Source organism: Brassica oleracea, chromosome C6 (genome assembly GCF_000695525.1).
Source record: "Brassica oleracea var. oleracea cultivar TO1000 chromosome C6, BOL, whole genome shotgun sequence".
Taxonomy (NCBI): Eukaryota; Viridiplantae; Streptophyta; class Magnoliopsida; order Brassicales; family Brassicaceae; genus Brassica; species Brassica oleracea.
The window spans coordinates 30,802,740-30,819,116 of record NC_027753.1 but is presented as its reverse complement, the minus strand read 5'-3'; the positions used below and the strand labels follow the sequence as shown (position 1 = coordinate 30,819,116).

General features: G+C 38.4%; 2 protein-coding genes and 1 pseudogene across 2 annotated transcripts; 2 read left to right on the top strand and 1 right to left on the bottom strand.

The window, feature by feature from the left end:
* Nucleotides 1–4,358: 4,358 nt before the first annotated feature.
* LOC106297983 lies at nt 4,359–6,229 on the top strand (annotated as a pseudogene).
* A 1,356-nt stretch (nt 6,230–7,585) lies between these two features.
* LOC106300127 (alpha,alpha-trehalose-phosphate synthase [UDP-forming] 6) lies at nt 7,586–10,969 on the top strand. The gene is made up of 3 exons (XM_013736207.1): nt 7,586–10,060; nt 10,160–10,433; nt 10,506–10,969. The coding sequence occupies exons 1-3, from the start codon at nt 8,037–8,039 to the stop codon at nt 10,794–10,796; spliced, it is 2,589 nt and encodes an 862-aa protein (XP_013591661.1). The 5' UTR covers nt 7,586–8,036; the 3' UTR covers nt 10,797–10,969.
* Nucleotides 10,970–11,418: 449 nt separating this feature from the next.
* Nucleotides 11,419–14,796, bottom strand: LOC106300660 (microtubule-associated protein 70-1-like). The gene is made up of 11 exons (XM_013736856.1): nt 14,305–14,796; nt 14,129–14,214; nt 13,982–14,047; nt 13,743–13,913; nt 13,498–13,668; nt 13,262–13,417; nt 13,037–13,183; nt 12,884–12,955; nt 12,286–12,813; nt 12,023–12,210; nt 11,419–11,920 (listed from the first exon to the last, which is right to left on the bottom strand). Exons 1-11 carry the CDS (start codon nt 14,552–14,554, stop codon nt 11,881–11,883), a joined length of 1,875 nt encoding a protein of 624 aa, XP_013592310.1. The 5' UTR covers nt 14,555–14,796; the 3' UTR covers nt 11,419–11,880.
* Between the last annotated feature and the right edge of the window lie 1,581 nt (nt 14,797–16,377).

The following is a 16,377-nucleotide window of genomic DNA, read 5'->3' as shown; positions in this document are numbered from 1 at the left end:
TTCGTCGTAAATGTTCGTTGTTACGGGCACGTTTTCTTGTAGTGAATGATCACACGTACAGTTTCTATTCTAGCCACTGGAGGAAAGACTTCCTCAAAATCGATCCCTTGACGTTGAACATAGCCTTTCGCTACAAGTCTCGCTTTGTATTTACTTATACTCCCATCCGCATTGCGTTTGATCTTAAAAATCCACTTAAGACCAATTGCTTTGCATCCTTCAGGAAGTTCAACAAGCGTCCATGTTTTATTCTTTCTTATTGAAGATATCTCATCTTCACAAGCCTCTCTCCATACTTTATCATCTTTTGCCTCATTCCAATCCCAAGGTTCTTCATTTATCATAAGAAGAATCTGCTCTGTCTCTAGTATCTCCGACATTAGCACATAATCGTCTAAGTATGATGGTTCGAAGTGTTGTCTTGTAGTTATCATCTTCTCCGACCTCGTCGAGCTTCTCTGTTTCATCGAGCTCCTCTGTTTCCTCTGTTTCGACCTCGACACCTTGCTCTGTATCGTCATGAACTCCTTCGTCCTCGTCGTTACTCTCACCATCTTTGACTTTAAGCGTTGGAAACGTAATCAACTCTTGTTCTATACTTGTCTCCTTCCTTGCGGATCCCCAATCCCAACTGGTTTTCTCATCAAAGACTACGTCTCTACTCACTGTAATCTGACGCTTTGTTGGCTCAAGGAGGCGATAGGCCTTCGACCTTGGTTCGATTCCCAGATGCACCAGAGCTCGTGATCGGTCGTCAAGTTTTCTAAGGTGTGGAGCTTCGTTCTTAGCGTAACATACACATCCGAAAACGCGTAAGTGCTCAACGTTCGGCTTCTTCTTCTTATAGACTTCATACGGCGTTTGATTCGTCAAGGTTCTTGTCGCGATACGGTTGATGAGATACTTTGAATGTCTCACTGCTTCGTCCCACAGATAATTTGGTACACTCATATGCTTCATAATACTTCTCGTCATCTCCATCAACGTCCTGTTTCTTCTTTCGACAACACCGTTTTGCTGTGGCGAGTACGGTGCAGTCAGATGTCTCTTTATCCCCTGGTGATCACAAAACTCTTGAAAGTCCTTAGAGGTGAACTCACCACCTCTGTCTGTGCGAAACCTCTTGATAACAACTCCTGTTTCTTTCTCAACGACGTTTTTGAATTTCTTGAACTTGTCGAAAGCTTCACTCTTTTCTTTTAATAGGATAGTCCACATATAGCGTGAGTGATCATCGATCATGACGAATATGTATCTGTTGTTGGAGGCTGTTGATGGTGAAATTGGACCGCAAAGGTCTCCGTGCACTAGCTCAAGCACACCTGATGCTCGATAGCTTGTTGTCTCCAGGAAGCTTTGTCTCGTTTGTTTTCCCAAAAGACATGATGCACATGTTTCCCTTCCAACAACAACTCTCGGTATACCTGTTACAATTGTTTTGTTGATCATTGATTTCATGGTCTCGGAGCCGACATGTCCAAGCCTTGCATGCCATGTAGTTGAATCATCTACTTTTTTTAGTTGAAGACACTTGATGCTATCAACTTCCATGGTTACTTTGTATAACCGGTTCCTCGATCTGTTTGCTTTTACCAACAAATTTCCCTCACGATCATATAAGGTTAGATAGTCTTCCTTCATACGAACGTCACAGCCGGACTCCGTTGCTTGACCAAGGCTGATTATGTTGCTTCTTAAGTCGGGTATGAAGTACACATTGGCTAAAATCTTGCGTTTACCATCTTTGCTCAAGAAGAGTATCGAACCTTTTCCCTTGATGTCGATCCTCGTATCATCGCCAAACCTTACTTTTCCACTTATTTTTTCGTCAAGCTCAATGAAATACTCTCGGTTTCCAGTCATATGATTGCTCGCTCCATTGTCTAAGTACCATATATTGTCTTGATCGGAGTTTTTCTCGAACTTGCTTGGCATCACGTTTTCTTCATTGAGATATACCACCTCGTGCATCATCAACTCCTCGGCTTCTTTCGTGCTCTCATTCTCATTCTCTAGAGCTTCTTGAAGCTTGAGAAGTCGGTCTGGACACAGATAAGCATAATGTCCGGTTTTGTCGCAACGAAAGCACACTACTCTCGACGTGTCTCTCCCTTGTTTCCAATCGCGCTGATTGTTATACCGTCCTCGACCTCTACCTCTGCTGGTGTTTCGACCGCCTTGTCCTCTTCCTCTTCCATATCCTTCTTGAGAGCTTTGATGATCCATATTGGCATACATGAGTTTCCCTTGCTCTTCCTGTGGATCCTCATCTTGGATTCTCTCCTCATAAGCTTTCAATCTACCAACCATGTCCTCAAAGCTTGTGGTGTTGAGATCAAGCATTTGTTCGAGGGCTGCTATGATGTGAATGTATTTCTTTTTTGGGAGACTGTGCAGGAATTTCTTCACAAGTTTAGATTCTTCGATGATTTCTCCTAGGGCTGAAGACTTTGACGCCATCTCCGCAAGTTTTCCTGAGAAGTCATCGATAGTTTCCGTGTCTTTCATCTTCAGTCTATTGAAATCATCCATGAGTGTTTGTAACCTTGCTTCTCGAACTCTATCAGCTCCCACATGCCTGGCTTTTATTGCATCCCATACTAGCTTTGATGTATCAAGATCACCAACTTGTAGAATTAGACTCTCTGGTATGGACTGAAACAGCAGTGCTCGCGCCATATCGTTTTTGTCACTATCATCCAGCCCGGGGTCTATAGTTTCCCACACTTTATGCACCCTTAGCGCTACCTTCATTCTCATGCTCCACACCGTGTAGTTAGTGGTGGTGAGCATAGGACACTTGATCGTCGAGAGATGGCTTTCCTTTGGTTTGCCTGTCGTCACGGCTAAACTCTTATCATCCATGTTTTGATTCCTCTCAGAACCTTAGTATCTCGATTTTTTTTTGTGTCTAACGATTTCAATAAAGCTCTGATACCAACTATTGAATCGTAACACTATGAATCAAGAGTATAAGCTCAATGTCTCAATAAGTACTCACTTTATTAATTACTTCTCAAAGACTCAAACTCAAACTCATAAGTTATGCCACAATCATAGCATCTCCTTATATACTACTTTAACTTTCCTAAACTCATTAGGAAACATATCTTATAGATAACTCTCAATCTAACCTAATCTGATTAGGATAATTATAACTTATAACTAAAGCTATCTACAAGCTTAGGTCAACAGGTGTTACTATAATAAATGATTAAATTCTAATGAAAAAGAAAGAATTAAAAGTTTTTTTTTACATCAAGGGAACTAACAGTATATTTGTTATTAATTATGTTGACAAAAAAGGTTATTAATTATAACTATTGTTATAGCTGAAAATCATATAATTGCTAGAAACCTTATCTGATTTGTAAATATATCAAGAATTGTTTTATCTTGTAACTTCTGTATATATGTGTACACGAAGTCAAAAATAATCATCATAAAACTCTCAGAATTCTCTATATATTAACCTATAAGTATAACAAATCATATAAGCCCTTTTAGTTAGGTCATGAATGTCGAGGTTACTAATTTTAGAGTTTTGTTTATTTAGAAAAGATAAACAAAATTTCAATCTTTCTACAGTTTTGCTCAGGGGCGAAGCTACTCAGTGGGGAGACTGTGCCCATGCACCCATAATTTTTTGAAAAATAATGTATTTGTTAGATAATTTTAATTGTGCACCCACAATAATTTATGATTAATTGTGCACCTATTAAAATTTACATCAAGCCTAAATGAAAATAAGAAAATAAAATAATTTAGCCCATTAAAGATTAAATTAACTCCAAAGCCCAATTATATTATCTACCTTTTTTGTTAAACCCTAACTATTCCTAATTGTGTTTACGGTTAATCAAATTTTTTTAATAGCTCTTCTTCTTAAACGTGCAAGTGCAAACATCGAATCAAACTGAGAGTTTTCTTCTCTTGTCTACCATACAAAACTGGTAACTAATTAAATTTTCTTTATGTTTATACAATTATGCTCTGAGTTGTTCCAATTGTTCCAACCATGTCTATGATTAGTAATTATTTAAATAGCATCTGAATTTTTGTTTCAGTCGTAGAAGTCAAAAAGTGATAGATAGAAGCTTTACTCTTGATTAGAATTGATCGTTTACAGGTTTTAGATGTTTATAATTTTTTATAGGTTTTATAAATCATATTTTTACTAGACTACACGTTTTGATTATGTTATGTTTTTGGTTTTGTAGATTAATCAATGGAACGGTACTATAAAAAAAATCAGTTTCACCATCTAATAACACCTTACCATCTGAAAATCTTGATGATTTGCCGTGGGATCCTGCTAAAAAAAAAAAATATCAAGGATTATAATGTAAACCAAGTCGATGAGGTAAGACGCAAGTATCTTCTTAGAGGTCTTTGTCAACCACTTGGTCATAACTTTGAAAAGAGGCTCATAAGTGGTAAACTGAGATGATTCAATCTGGCTTGGTTTGGTCTGTATGGTAATTGGCTAGAATACAGTGTATCGGAGGAAAAAGCTTATTGTCTGTGTTGCTACTTGTTTAGAGACAATGCGTATCCTGGATTTATGAGAGATGGGCTCTCGAATTGGAATAAACCTGATAGGTTATCATTTCATGTAGGAGAACTTAACAGTTCTCACAATAATGCTGTCAAGAAGTGTGATGATTTGATGAATCAAGGTCAGTCCATAGTACATGCTATGTATAAGAAGACTACTGCGATGAAAAATGAGCATCGTATCAGGTTAAATGCTTCGGTTGATGTTTCTAGATACTTATTGCGACAAGGATTAGCTTTTGAGGTCACAGAGAAAGAGAAAAGTCTTCTAACAAAGGAAACTTTTAAGAACTTCTGAAATACACAGCTGATCACAATGATGTTATTAAAAAGGTTATTTTGGAGAATGCTCCAGGAAATAACAAGATGGTTTCTACAGAGATTCAAAAGGATATTGTAAACGCTTTTGCAGAAGAAGTGGTGAAATCTGTTATAGAAGAAATTGATAATGGAGTGTTTGGTCTATTAGTAGATGAATCTGCTGATGTCTCTGACAAAGAACAGATGGCTGTTGTTTTTCAATTTGTTGATAAGAAAGGAGCAGTCAAAGAAAGGTTCGTTGGAGTTGTCCATGTGAAAGAGACTTCTTCTTTATCGTTGAAGCATGCTATTGATGAGTTGTTTGCTAAGTATGGACTGAGCTTGAAAAAAAGTGAGAGGACAAGGTTATGATGGAGCTAGTAATATGAAAGGAGAGTTCAATGGGCTGCGGTCATTGATTTTTAAGGAAAACAACTCTGCATATTATGTTCATTGCTTTGCTCATCAACTTCAGTTGGTTGTAGTGGCTGTTGCGAAAAAGATATTTGATATTGCTGATTTCTTTGACATGGTTTTTGTGTTATTGAATGTGGTTGGAGCTTCTTGCAAACGAAAAGATAAGGTCCGGGAACATTATCGAGAAGAAATAAATGCTGGAATTGCTAGTGGTGACATTAACACTAGGAAAGGACTGAATCAAGAAATTTCTTTTCAAAGGCCTGGAGCTACAAGGTGGGGTTCTCATTATAAAACGCTATTGCGTTTGGTTGGGTTGTTTTCTACTATTATTCAAGTTCTTGAGTATATTGAAGAGGAAGGCGCAGATGATTCTAAGAGATGCCATGCACATGGTCTTCTCAAGTACGTCCAAACATTTGATTGTGTGTTCTATTTGCATCTGATGTCACTTATTTTGGGAATATGTGAGAATCTATCGATGGCTCTGCAAAGGAAAGATCAAGACATTTTGAATGCTATGTCACTAGTAGAATCTACTAAGCGGGAATTACAGAGAGTAAGAAATGATGGATGGGATTCACTTATGTTGACAATTTCTTCTTTCTGTGAGAAACATGAAACTCAGATGCTTAATATGGAAGAAATTTTTATTGATTCTCGGAGGCCAAGGAAAAAAACCAACATCACTAATTTACATCACTATAAGGTTAATTGCTTTAATGCAACTTTGGATCTGCAACTTCAAGAGTTCAATGATCGTTTTACTAAGGTAAACACTGAGCTGCTTATTTGTATGGCTTCCTTAAATCCTAATGGTGATTTTCGTGGATTTGACAAGTCAAAGTTGGTTAAGTTGGCTAAGTTATATCCGGATGATTTCAGTTTTATGGACTGTTTATCTCTTGAGCAACAACTTGGTATATTCATCGACAATGTACGACATAATCAATGATTTAAAAATCTGAAGCGTCTTGGAGATCTTTCTCTTCGGATGGTAGAAACACAAAAGCATATTGCACATCCTTTGGTTTATAGGTTTTTGAAGTTGGTTTTGTTGAAAGATGTTTCTCTGCAATGAAACTAGTAAAGACAGTTTTACGAAATCGAATGGGAGATCATTTTTAAGTGATTATCTCATTTGTTTAATCGAGAAAGAATTGCTTAAAGATGTCGCAGATGAAGAAGTGTTGATCCGATTTCAAACCATGAGTGAAAGAAGAATGCTATTATAAAATATCGTTTTTAATATTTAAGTTGTAATAAGCATTTACTATTTTTTACTTTAATTAATATTGGTGCACCCGTTATATAAACTTCCTGCTTCGCCCCTAGTTTTGCTGAATGAACAACTTTCGGAGACCCGGTCGTGAATGTCATGTGATTAAAGGCCCGGTCGAATGAACAAAATAAAGACGTTTGCATTCATTCCCTTACTGTATATGCAACTTTTGGAGACATCAATCTTTCTACAGTTTCATGTGGTAAATTGATAATGATGTAGTTTTCTTGAGTTAAAATTTCATTTCATAGTCTCATAGATTATGAAGACAACTTCAAGCACTTCTAACATTACAATACTCTTTAAATTTACAACGCAAAGTTTGTTGCAAAACACTCTTTATGCATCTTTCTTTTTTCAGAATCGCCTTGTAGGTTGTCAACTCCTAGACATGCCCCAGTTGGCAGTTGCTGACTTGGTGTGCCCCCTATACTAATTTATTAACGATATTCTCGGCAACATTATCTCATTTAAGAAAATTTTAAGTTAAGTGTTGTATCACATTGTATGTTGGGTCTGCTTGTATTTTGTTTTCGAGGGAATCGATAATGATAAAGAGTATGATAAAGTTCGTATAAGTTTTTTTTTGGTATTATTGACTTGGATGTTTTAGATCACATTGAATACTCACTCTTTTGCTGACAAAAGCTCTAGATCTCGCCACGTAGTACGCCGAACAATCTAATTAGGGTAAATAAACAGAGACCACGTGGATGTCTTGCTGATACCAAAACCCCATTATTCATTTCTTAACTAATTTATTTGCAGTTGACAAAAAAAAAACTAATTTATTTGCTCGGACAGCTAATTATGGGTCCCACTCCGGTCTAAGCCACTAACGGATAAGATCAAATAAATTCTCGACGTGAGGATACATCCTACTTCGCATGCTCTTAGCTTTTTGGCCGTTCGATACATACGACTCTTACCAAAACATCTTCGATCGCACGATTCAAATACAACAGTTTTCAAAGAAAGTACTACAGCTGATAATTTTACAGTACAGTCTTCCATTGAAACTAAGAAGAGTAAAGTTCACATGCGCAACAAGCTTCTGTCTGAAAAGAGTTTTCTTTCATTTTTTTCGCTTTTAGTTTTCAATTTTAAATTCGTAATCTCACTCTCAATCATTTTAAAAAAGCAAAACTCAAGCTGTCCATCCAAAACAGCATAAGCATTTCTCATCATCAACAGTCAAAAATCTCTTTCTTTTCGTTGGAAATTTTAAACCTCACGTTCAATGATTTTGAACTGCTTTCAAGCTGTAAATATTCTTGAATCTATTCCTTCTCTCCTTTCCTCAAGACTTAAAAAGACCATGATCTGTTCGATCAACCCTTGCTTTCTCTTTTAAACCTCTCTCTACATCACTTGTCTGAAGAACCAAGAACCTGATCTCTTCAAGACGACAACAAAAAATAAAAGTTCTTCTCTCTTTTTCAGCAGTTAATTAATCCCAAAAAACAAACAAACAAACAAAATGGTTTCAAGATCGTATTCAAACCTGCTCGAGCTCGCTTCAGGAGACTCTCCCACCTTCGGCCGCATGAACCGGCAGATCCCCCGCATCATGGCCGTCGCAGGAATCATGTCCAACATCGACAACGACTCCAAAGAAAGCACCTCCTCCGATCTCTCCCCAAAAGACCGTATCATCATCGTAGCCAACGAGTTACCAATACGAGCTCAAAGGAAGCTAGAGAGTAGTACTAGTACTAGCACAACCCATTGTTGTAGTAGCAAAGGCTGGACCTTTTCTCTAGACGAGAACTCTCTCCTCCTCCAATTAAAAGACGGATTAGGATCCGAAGAAGCCACCACCGAAGTCATCTACGTAGGCTGCTTAAAAGAAGACATCCACCCCAGCGAGCAAGAAGAAGTCTACCAACTCCTCCTCGAAAACTTCAAGTGCGTCCCCACGTTCTTACCTCTAGATCTCTACACCAGATACTACCACGGCTTCTGCAAGCAGCAGCTCTGGCCTCTTTTCCATTACATGCTCCCACTCTCTCCCGACCTGGGGGGGAGGTTTGACCGCTCCCTCTGGCAAGCCTACGTCTCCGTGAACAAGATCTTCGCGGATAGGATCATGGAAGTGATCAACCCTGAGGATGACTTCGTCTGGATACATGACTACCATCTCATGGTGCTGCCTACTTTCTTGAGGAAGAGGTTTAACCGCGTCAAGCTAGGGTTCTTCCTCCATAGTCCCTTTCCCTCATCGGAGATTTACAGAACTTTGCCTATTAGAGAGGAGCTTCTCCGCGCGCTGCTGAACGCTGACTTGATAGGGTTCCATACCTTTGACTACGCGAGGCACTTCCTGTCTTGCTGTAGTAGGATGCTTGGACTTACTTACGAGTCCAAGAGAGGGTACATTGGTCTTGAGTATTACGGTAGAACCGTGAGCATCAAGATCTTACCTGTTGGCATCCACATGGGTCAGCTTCGGTCGGTTCTCAGCTTGCCCGAGACGGAAAATAAAGTGAAAGAGCTTATTGAGGAGTATAGTAAAAAGGGGAGGAGGATGCTGCTCGGTGTTGATGACATGGACATCTTCAAAGGGATCACTTTGAAGCTCTTGGCTATGGAGCAGATGCTTACTCAGCATCCTGAGTGGCAAGGGAAGGTTGTGCTGGTGCAGATAGCTAATCCCGCTAGAGGGAAAGGGAAAGATGTTAAAGAGATGAAAGCTGAGACTTACTCAACTGTTAAAAGGATTAACAACACGTTCGGGAGGCCTGGATATGATCCTATAGTGTTGATCGATGCGCCGTTGAGGTTTTACGAGAGGGTTGCTTATTATGTAGTTGCTGAGTGTTGTTTGGTGACAGCGGTGAGGGATGGGATGAATCTTATCCCTTATGAGTATATAGTTTCGCGTCAAGGGAATGAGAAGCTTGACAAGATTCTGAAGGTGGAGAATCATCACAAAAGCATGCTGGTGGTCTCTGAGTTCATTGGTTGCTCTCCGTCGTTAAGCGGAGCTATTCGTGTTAATCCATGGAACGTTGACGCGGTCGCTGATGCGATGGACAGTGCGCTTGAAGTGGCTGAGCCGGAGAAGCAGCTGAGGCATGAGAAGCATTACAAGTATGTGAGCACGCATGATGTTGGTTACTGGGCTCGTAGCTTCCTCCAAGATCTTGAGAGGAGCTGCGGCGAGCATGGGAGGAGGAGGTGTTGGGGGATTGGGTTTGGTCTTAGTTTCAGGGTTGTGGCGTTAGACCAGAGCTTCAGGAAGCTGTCGATGGAGCATATAGTGTCTGCTTATAAGAGGACGAAGACTAGAGCTATTCTTTTGGACTATGATGATACTTTGATGCCACAGGGGTCTATTGATAAAAGACCTTCGTCGAAGTCGATTGAGATATTGAACACGTTGTGTAGGGACAAGAGCAATCTTGTGTTCATTGTTAGCGCGAAAAGCCGAGAGACATTGTCTGACTGGTTTAGTCCTTGTGAGAAGCTTGGGATTGCTGCTGAACATGGCTACTTTCTGAGGTAATCAATTTAATCTTGTTCTTGTTTCCTTGTCAATCTTATAACACCAGAGGTCGTTAGCTCAACTGGAAAGGACCCTGACCATTGACTACTACACAGGCTGAGGAAGGATGTACAATGGGAAAACTGTGTGGCAGCAGCAGATTGTTCTTGGAAACAAATTGCAGAGCCTGTGATGGAGCTTTACACCGAGACAACAGATGGATCAACGATCGAAGACAAGGAGACCGCTCTGGTCTGGAGCTATGAGGATGCTGATCCTGATTTCGGCTCGTGTCAAGCTAAAGAGCTTCTAGATCATCTTGAGAGTGTCCTTGCTAATGAGCCTGTAACAGTCAAGAGAGGACAGAACTATGTTGAGGTCAAGCCGCAGGTTTGTGTCCTGACAAGAACCTGAACATTTGTTTCCGTATATCTTCTTTTTTATTGTTGATTTGTAATGCAGGGGGTGAGCAAAGGACTTATAGCGAGAAGGATGCTTTCGATGATGCAAGAGAAAGGAACACCTCCTGAGTTTGTTCTGTGTATTGGAGATGACCGGTCTGATGAAGACATGTTTGAAGTGATATGCAGTTCCACTGAAGGCCCTTCGATTGCCCCTAGAGCTGAGGTTTTCGCTTGTACTGTTGGTCAGAAGCCTAGCAAGGCTAAGTATTACCTGGATGACACTACTGAGATTGTCAGGTTAATGCATGGCTTAGCTTCTGTTTCAGAACAGACTATGTCTGCTGTTTAAGAACTAGAGAGAAGTATCAGAGACTCTACTAGAGAGATCTTTTGTTTGTATATTACCACGGAAAATTTGTAACGAAGACACACATACAGTATATGTTATTTTACTTGAGACTAGTTTATGAGTATGGCTTTATGTGTCAAGGATACGTATCCTCGGCCTAGTTACTGCTGCAATATTCTCATTCTCTGTTTATAGAAACTACACTTATTGTATTTAACCTAGACCTAAGACTGTACTCATTGTATATAAACCCTCTTGAACTATACGTTAAGTAATAAGCGAGGTCTCATACTTGCATTAGATTAAGAAATGAAACTAGTTTCTTCTTTCCTTTAGCAACTTCATAGCTGAAACACAGCTAAAAAGCATAGGAGAGAGAGTGAGAGAGAGAGAGAGTGGTTTGCTTGGGGACATAGCACTTGCGTTTGTTAGAGTGACTAGAGTGTCGGTCCTGGGTGGTAAGGAATGGATACTAAATGGGTTACATGAACTCTGCTTGACTAGCCGCCATGACTCGGACCTGTAAACCAAGCTCTGCTATTTATCACAAGACAGTATCTTGAGACGGATTTGATTTTGACGTACTGAACAACTAAAAAATAAAAGATAGTAGGCTTGAAGATCTAAATAGAGAGACAAATAACAACAAAATCAAAACTAGAAATAATCACACAACACCTCAAGTAAATTGAAGAACAAACCGAACAAGTGTAAGTACACGAGCTCCAAATACAAAGCTAATAAACCTATACAGCCCAGGCAAACTATTTCTGCAGGACAGAAAATGTGATACCAAAATGTCAAACATCTCTCCTCCCCCTCATCGCTAAGTAGTGTAAGCTGATCTAAGTCAGAAAGCATACTCATCTCTCTCTCTCTCTCTCTCTCTCTCTCTCTCTCTCTCTCTCTCTCTCTTTTTCTCTTTTGGTACCATAGATAGCATTCTCATCAGTTTTATGGTAGCTCAATAAATCACAAGAGGATGTAAAGAAAGCAAGTGAAATAAGAAGACATAAGGTTAAAAAAGGAGCACACCAGCCTATAAACTGATACGTCCACGAGAACCAATCACTTCAATCATATCTCATTGTGTGCTCCTCGTTAACCCACTTCGTCCAGCAGCTCTGCAGAAGAAGACCAAGTTCAGTCTGATTTTTTATATAATGGTAATAGATCAAGTAAACTGCACAATATCAAAATACGTGATATTCAACACTGCTATATACCTTCCAGCAAGAATCTGGGCGGTGTTGGATGAGTTCTTAGTGCTTGAAGTTCGTTTAGTTCTGTTATCCTGATCTTTATCCACACGCATAGCAGCAACCTCTTTCTCCATTGCAGCTACTTCCCTTCTCATCTTCTTTGCTTCAACCTCCATTGCTTTTGTTAACGTTTCAACCTTTTTTGCTAACATCTACCAAAAAAATATATATATATATATAAACTTCCATTCATAAGGGTGTCTTTACAATCATATTCAGAGATTTACCTCTATGGCATCATCCTTGTCTTTGAGGCTTTGATCCTTTTCATGTGAAGATTTTCTCAAGGCAACTACTTCCTTCTGAAGCAAATCATACAAAACCCCAGGGACGTTGTCTTCAGTTGTTGGCGGAGGGAGTTCACTTGTTGTCTTCTCCTCTGAATCTTCTTTCCAGGCACTAGGCGACTCTGATTCTTTCGCTTCATCACAAGCCTTGTTGAATGAATATTTACCAGGTCCGTTTAGGAGTGCTTTGCCTCTGTCCAATGATCTTGTACCTCCATCAAATGACCTAGATGTTCCTTTAGCGTTCTTCAACACCGAGGAGGAGTTAGAAGTAAAGGCATTCCTCATCTGAGAAGATGGAGATTTCTTTGGCAAAAAGCCATTTGATGCGAACTTTTGTAGATTGTCTGATCCACCGAGTGACTGCCTGCGAGAGGGTCCATTACTCATGCTTCTTCCCTCAGTTGTGTTCCTTGAGGTGCCTCTCAGCGTCTCTTCAAGCACTTTAAGCCGTAGTTGAAACTTGTCCTGAAAAATTGTACAAACGTATAGTTTAGTTTAAACAAATATCAAATGTTAGAAGATGTCCAACACATACTTTTAGTTGTGCTTCAGATTTAGCAGCTCGGTCTGAGATAGCAAGCTTGTCACGTAGCTGCTGCATTTCTCCCTGCAACAAGAGAGTTCAGAGTTGTGCCTTTGTCACAGCAAAGAATCCACATTCAAAGGCAATCATATATCAAAAGTGAACCTGTAGAAACCTTCTTTCTTCAAGCCATTGCTTCACAGGCATCACTTTATCATTACCATCCTTCCATTCATTTGCAACCACCGTCGCAACTCGGTTTGCTGTAACCTTTGCACGCGCAAGTTCCCGGTCAAGAGTTTTTCGTTCTTCCTGAAAATGCAAAAGCAAGAGAGTTAAAAAAAAACTCTAATTCATTTTCAGTCATCTTAAGAGGTGTATAAAAATTACATTCATCTCTTGAAACTTCCGCTGGTAATCCCTCACGGCATTAGCAGCAGCGCCACCAGAAAGAACAGCCTCTTCCAGCTCTCGTACAGTCTGAGTTAGCTTTTCCACCTCAGCAACCTTTTGCCTGTGCATTTTGTCTAGAATTTTGTTTTCTTCCTAAACCATCAAAGAGATAAATAGATAGTTAAGGAACTAGTAACTAGTTAGAAAGAAGAGGATGATGATGAATAGGGCACCTGACAGATTTCAATTTGTTTCATCAACTCTTGGTTCTTATTCTGAAGATCATCAACTAAGGCAGCTTTTGCCATGGCAGTTTGAACAGTCCTCTCAGCATCAAGTAAAGCCGCTTCTTTTGATTTAGTGAGACGGTCCAAGGCTCTGTTATCTTCTTGAAGCTTCCCAATCTATGCAGAAAACATCGTTTAAAGATCAATGTCCGAATATGCAAGTAGACATCACTAAAATGAGCCTAAAATACCTCAGAGCGTGCAAGCTTAAGTTCAGCTTCTAAAGGGGCTAGAATGGCTTCAATAGGAGGCATGTCATCATCTTTTTGAGCAGCGTGGACTCTTCTTAAGGTGGCTTCAGCAGCAAACTGAGCAGCCATGGAGGCCTTCTTCTCCTCATTGATCTTCCTTATTTCTAGATTCTGCAACAATGATGACAACCAAATAACCAGCCAAATGAGAAACAAGAACTGATGTTTTCGATACTTACTTTGCCTTGGAGAAGAGATTCAGTTAACTTGAGCTTCTCCTCCAACTTAGTAAGCTCATCAGTAAGCTACAATTCCAAAAACAACATGAGAGACATTATATAGAAACTAAAAGCAAGTGATGATGATTCATAACAAACACTACACACCTCTTCAACAGCTTTCTCTCTCTGCCTCTCAGATAACCTCAACGCTCTGATCTCAGCGTGCGCTTCGCCCAATTCTCGATCCTTATCTGAGAAAAAAACATTCAAAGACAACACAAAAAAAAAAAAAAAAATCCTTAGAGAATCGACACACTAAACCACTAGATCAAGCTCACTACCTCTGACTTCGTTCTCAAGGCGATTAAGCTCCAGCTTCACCGGATCCGAGCCGTGGAGCAGAGTGATGAACTCATTGTCGGCGGCTGCGGAGGCGTCGAAGCTGGGCCGAACCGGTCTCCTCCTTGACGAGCTTTTCCCTCCTCCTCCTCCTCCGCTACTCTCTTTGTAAGACGCCGACGCCGACGCCGACACCGTCAGCGACGGATAAGGCGTCTCCGAGTAACCTCCGTCGGCTGAAACATCCGACATCTCCGATCTGATGATTCTCTCTCTCACAAACGCATCCACAATCCTCAGGATCCAAATGCAATGTATAGATTTAGTGAGATTTAAATGATGTCAACAGTTGTTTCTCTTTCTATCTCTTCCTTCTTGTAAATGGAGAAAGACAGCGAGAGGAAAGACTACTACTACTGGATTGTGTTAATTAATCAGCCTTCACTTAATAGATTATCAGATTAATCAATAATCTTAATATAGAGAGACTACTACTACATGATCTATTTTCTTGGTTTCTTGTATACATATCGGTGGATAGTTAATTAATTGTCTTGTTGGTTTTTTTTTAGTGATGTTGATTAGTGAGAAAAGCTGTGATTAGTCAAACAGATTCTTTGCGCGTGAAAAGAGGGAACGTGTAGTGTCTTTTTTTTTGGTGCAACTACGTGTTCAGTGTCTATTGACTTGTGTTGATCTCTTTGTTTCATTTTTGAAGGGATATTCAATAATGTATGTTTTGTACTCTTACATCTGATTGCTCTTTTTTTTTATTAAATTAAAATTCCCTCAAAATTAAATAGAAACTAGATTTTCATCTGCGTTTTATTTTATGGGTTATATACGAAGTTGGATATGAGATAGTATTTTGAGTATATTGTGTATTATTATGTTATAAAGTTGTATTATATCGAATACATAAATTTGTTTAACTTAATATAACTTATGAATAAGTTTATTCGAGATTTTTTATATACACTCTTATGTAACTCTTTCTTAAGTATGAAAATTTTACCCAAATTTGATAAACGAACCAAACCAATACGAAATGCAGATTGAAGTTCGGGATTGGGAAAAAAAGTACCTATTAGATTTATTGGACCTGCAGGTCTCTGTTAGACTACGGGTACCCAAAGTACCCATAATGTTTTGTTCATATTATGTATATTTAAGTAATTCATATATGTTCTCAGTATAAAAATATTATTGTAAATTTTGGATTCGTGTTTTCTGTTATAGTTTCACGTTTTGGGTAAAATTTCAAAAATATATTTAAAATATTGGATATTTTTGGGCTTTTAGTCTTTTAGATATTTAGTTGGGTTTTTGATAATTTTAAACTTATCTTAAATACTAAATTGTTATTTATCAATAAAATAAAATTAACATAATATATAATTTTTAAACTTATCTTAAGAAGTTAATGAGACATATTTAGAGAAGAGTATAATAAAGTGTACGTGATATTATATTTTTGTGAACCAAATTTATGTGGTCGTATATATATGGTATAATCTTTTCGTTTACAAAAAGATATGAGTCCAATAAATAAAAGCTTTAACTAAATGATTGTTAGAGAAATTTAAGGTAACATATTGTTTGTCCAAATCAAAGTAAGACCAAAATATTATTAGTTAATGAAAAGGTCCAAACAACCTTTTTAAGTAGATTTATTAAAACTCATTCTCTTTTAATAGTATTGACTAGATCTCGATCCGCGCAACCGTGCGGGTTTTTGTTTTTATTTATTTTTATATAAATATTTTGTTTTGAATTCTAAATTGGTATATATTATAATATATATGTGTCTATCAATTTTTAAAACATAATAAGTTTACTGTTTATTTTTTTCATTGAATAAATTATTTTAAAATTTCACATGTATTTGTATCTTCTTCCATATATATATTTTCGGATTATTATTTCATTATTAAAATCGTAACTATATATATATAAAGATTAGTTAAATATTGTTTTATTGTCATATTCAAAGATATTGTAACATTTCACAAATTTATAAAGTTTTTAAAAAATAAACTTTTCGCTTCATAGATTTATATTATCGAGTAAATAAT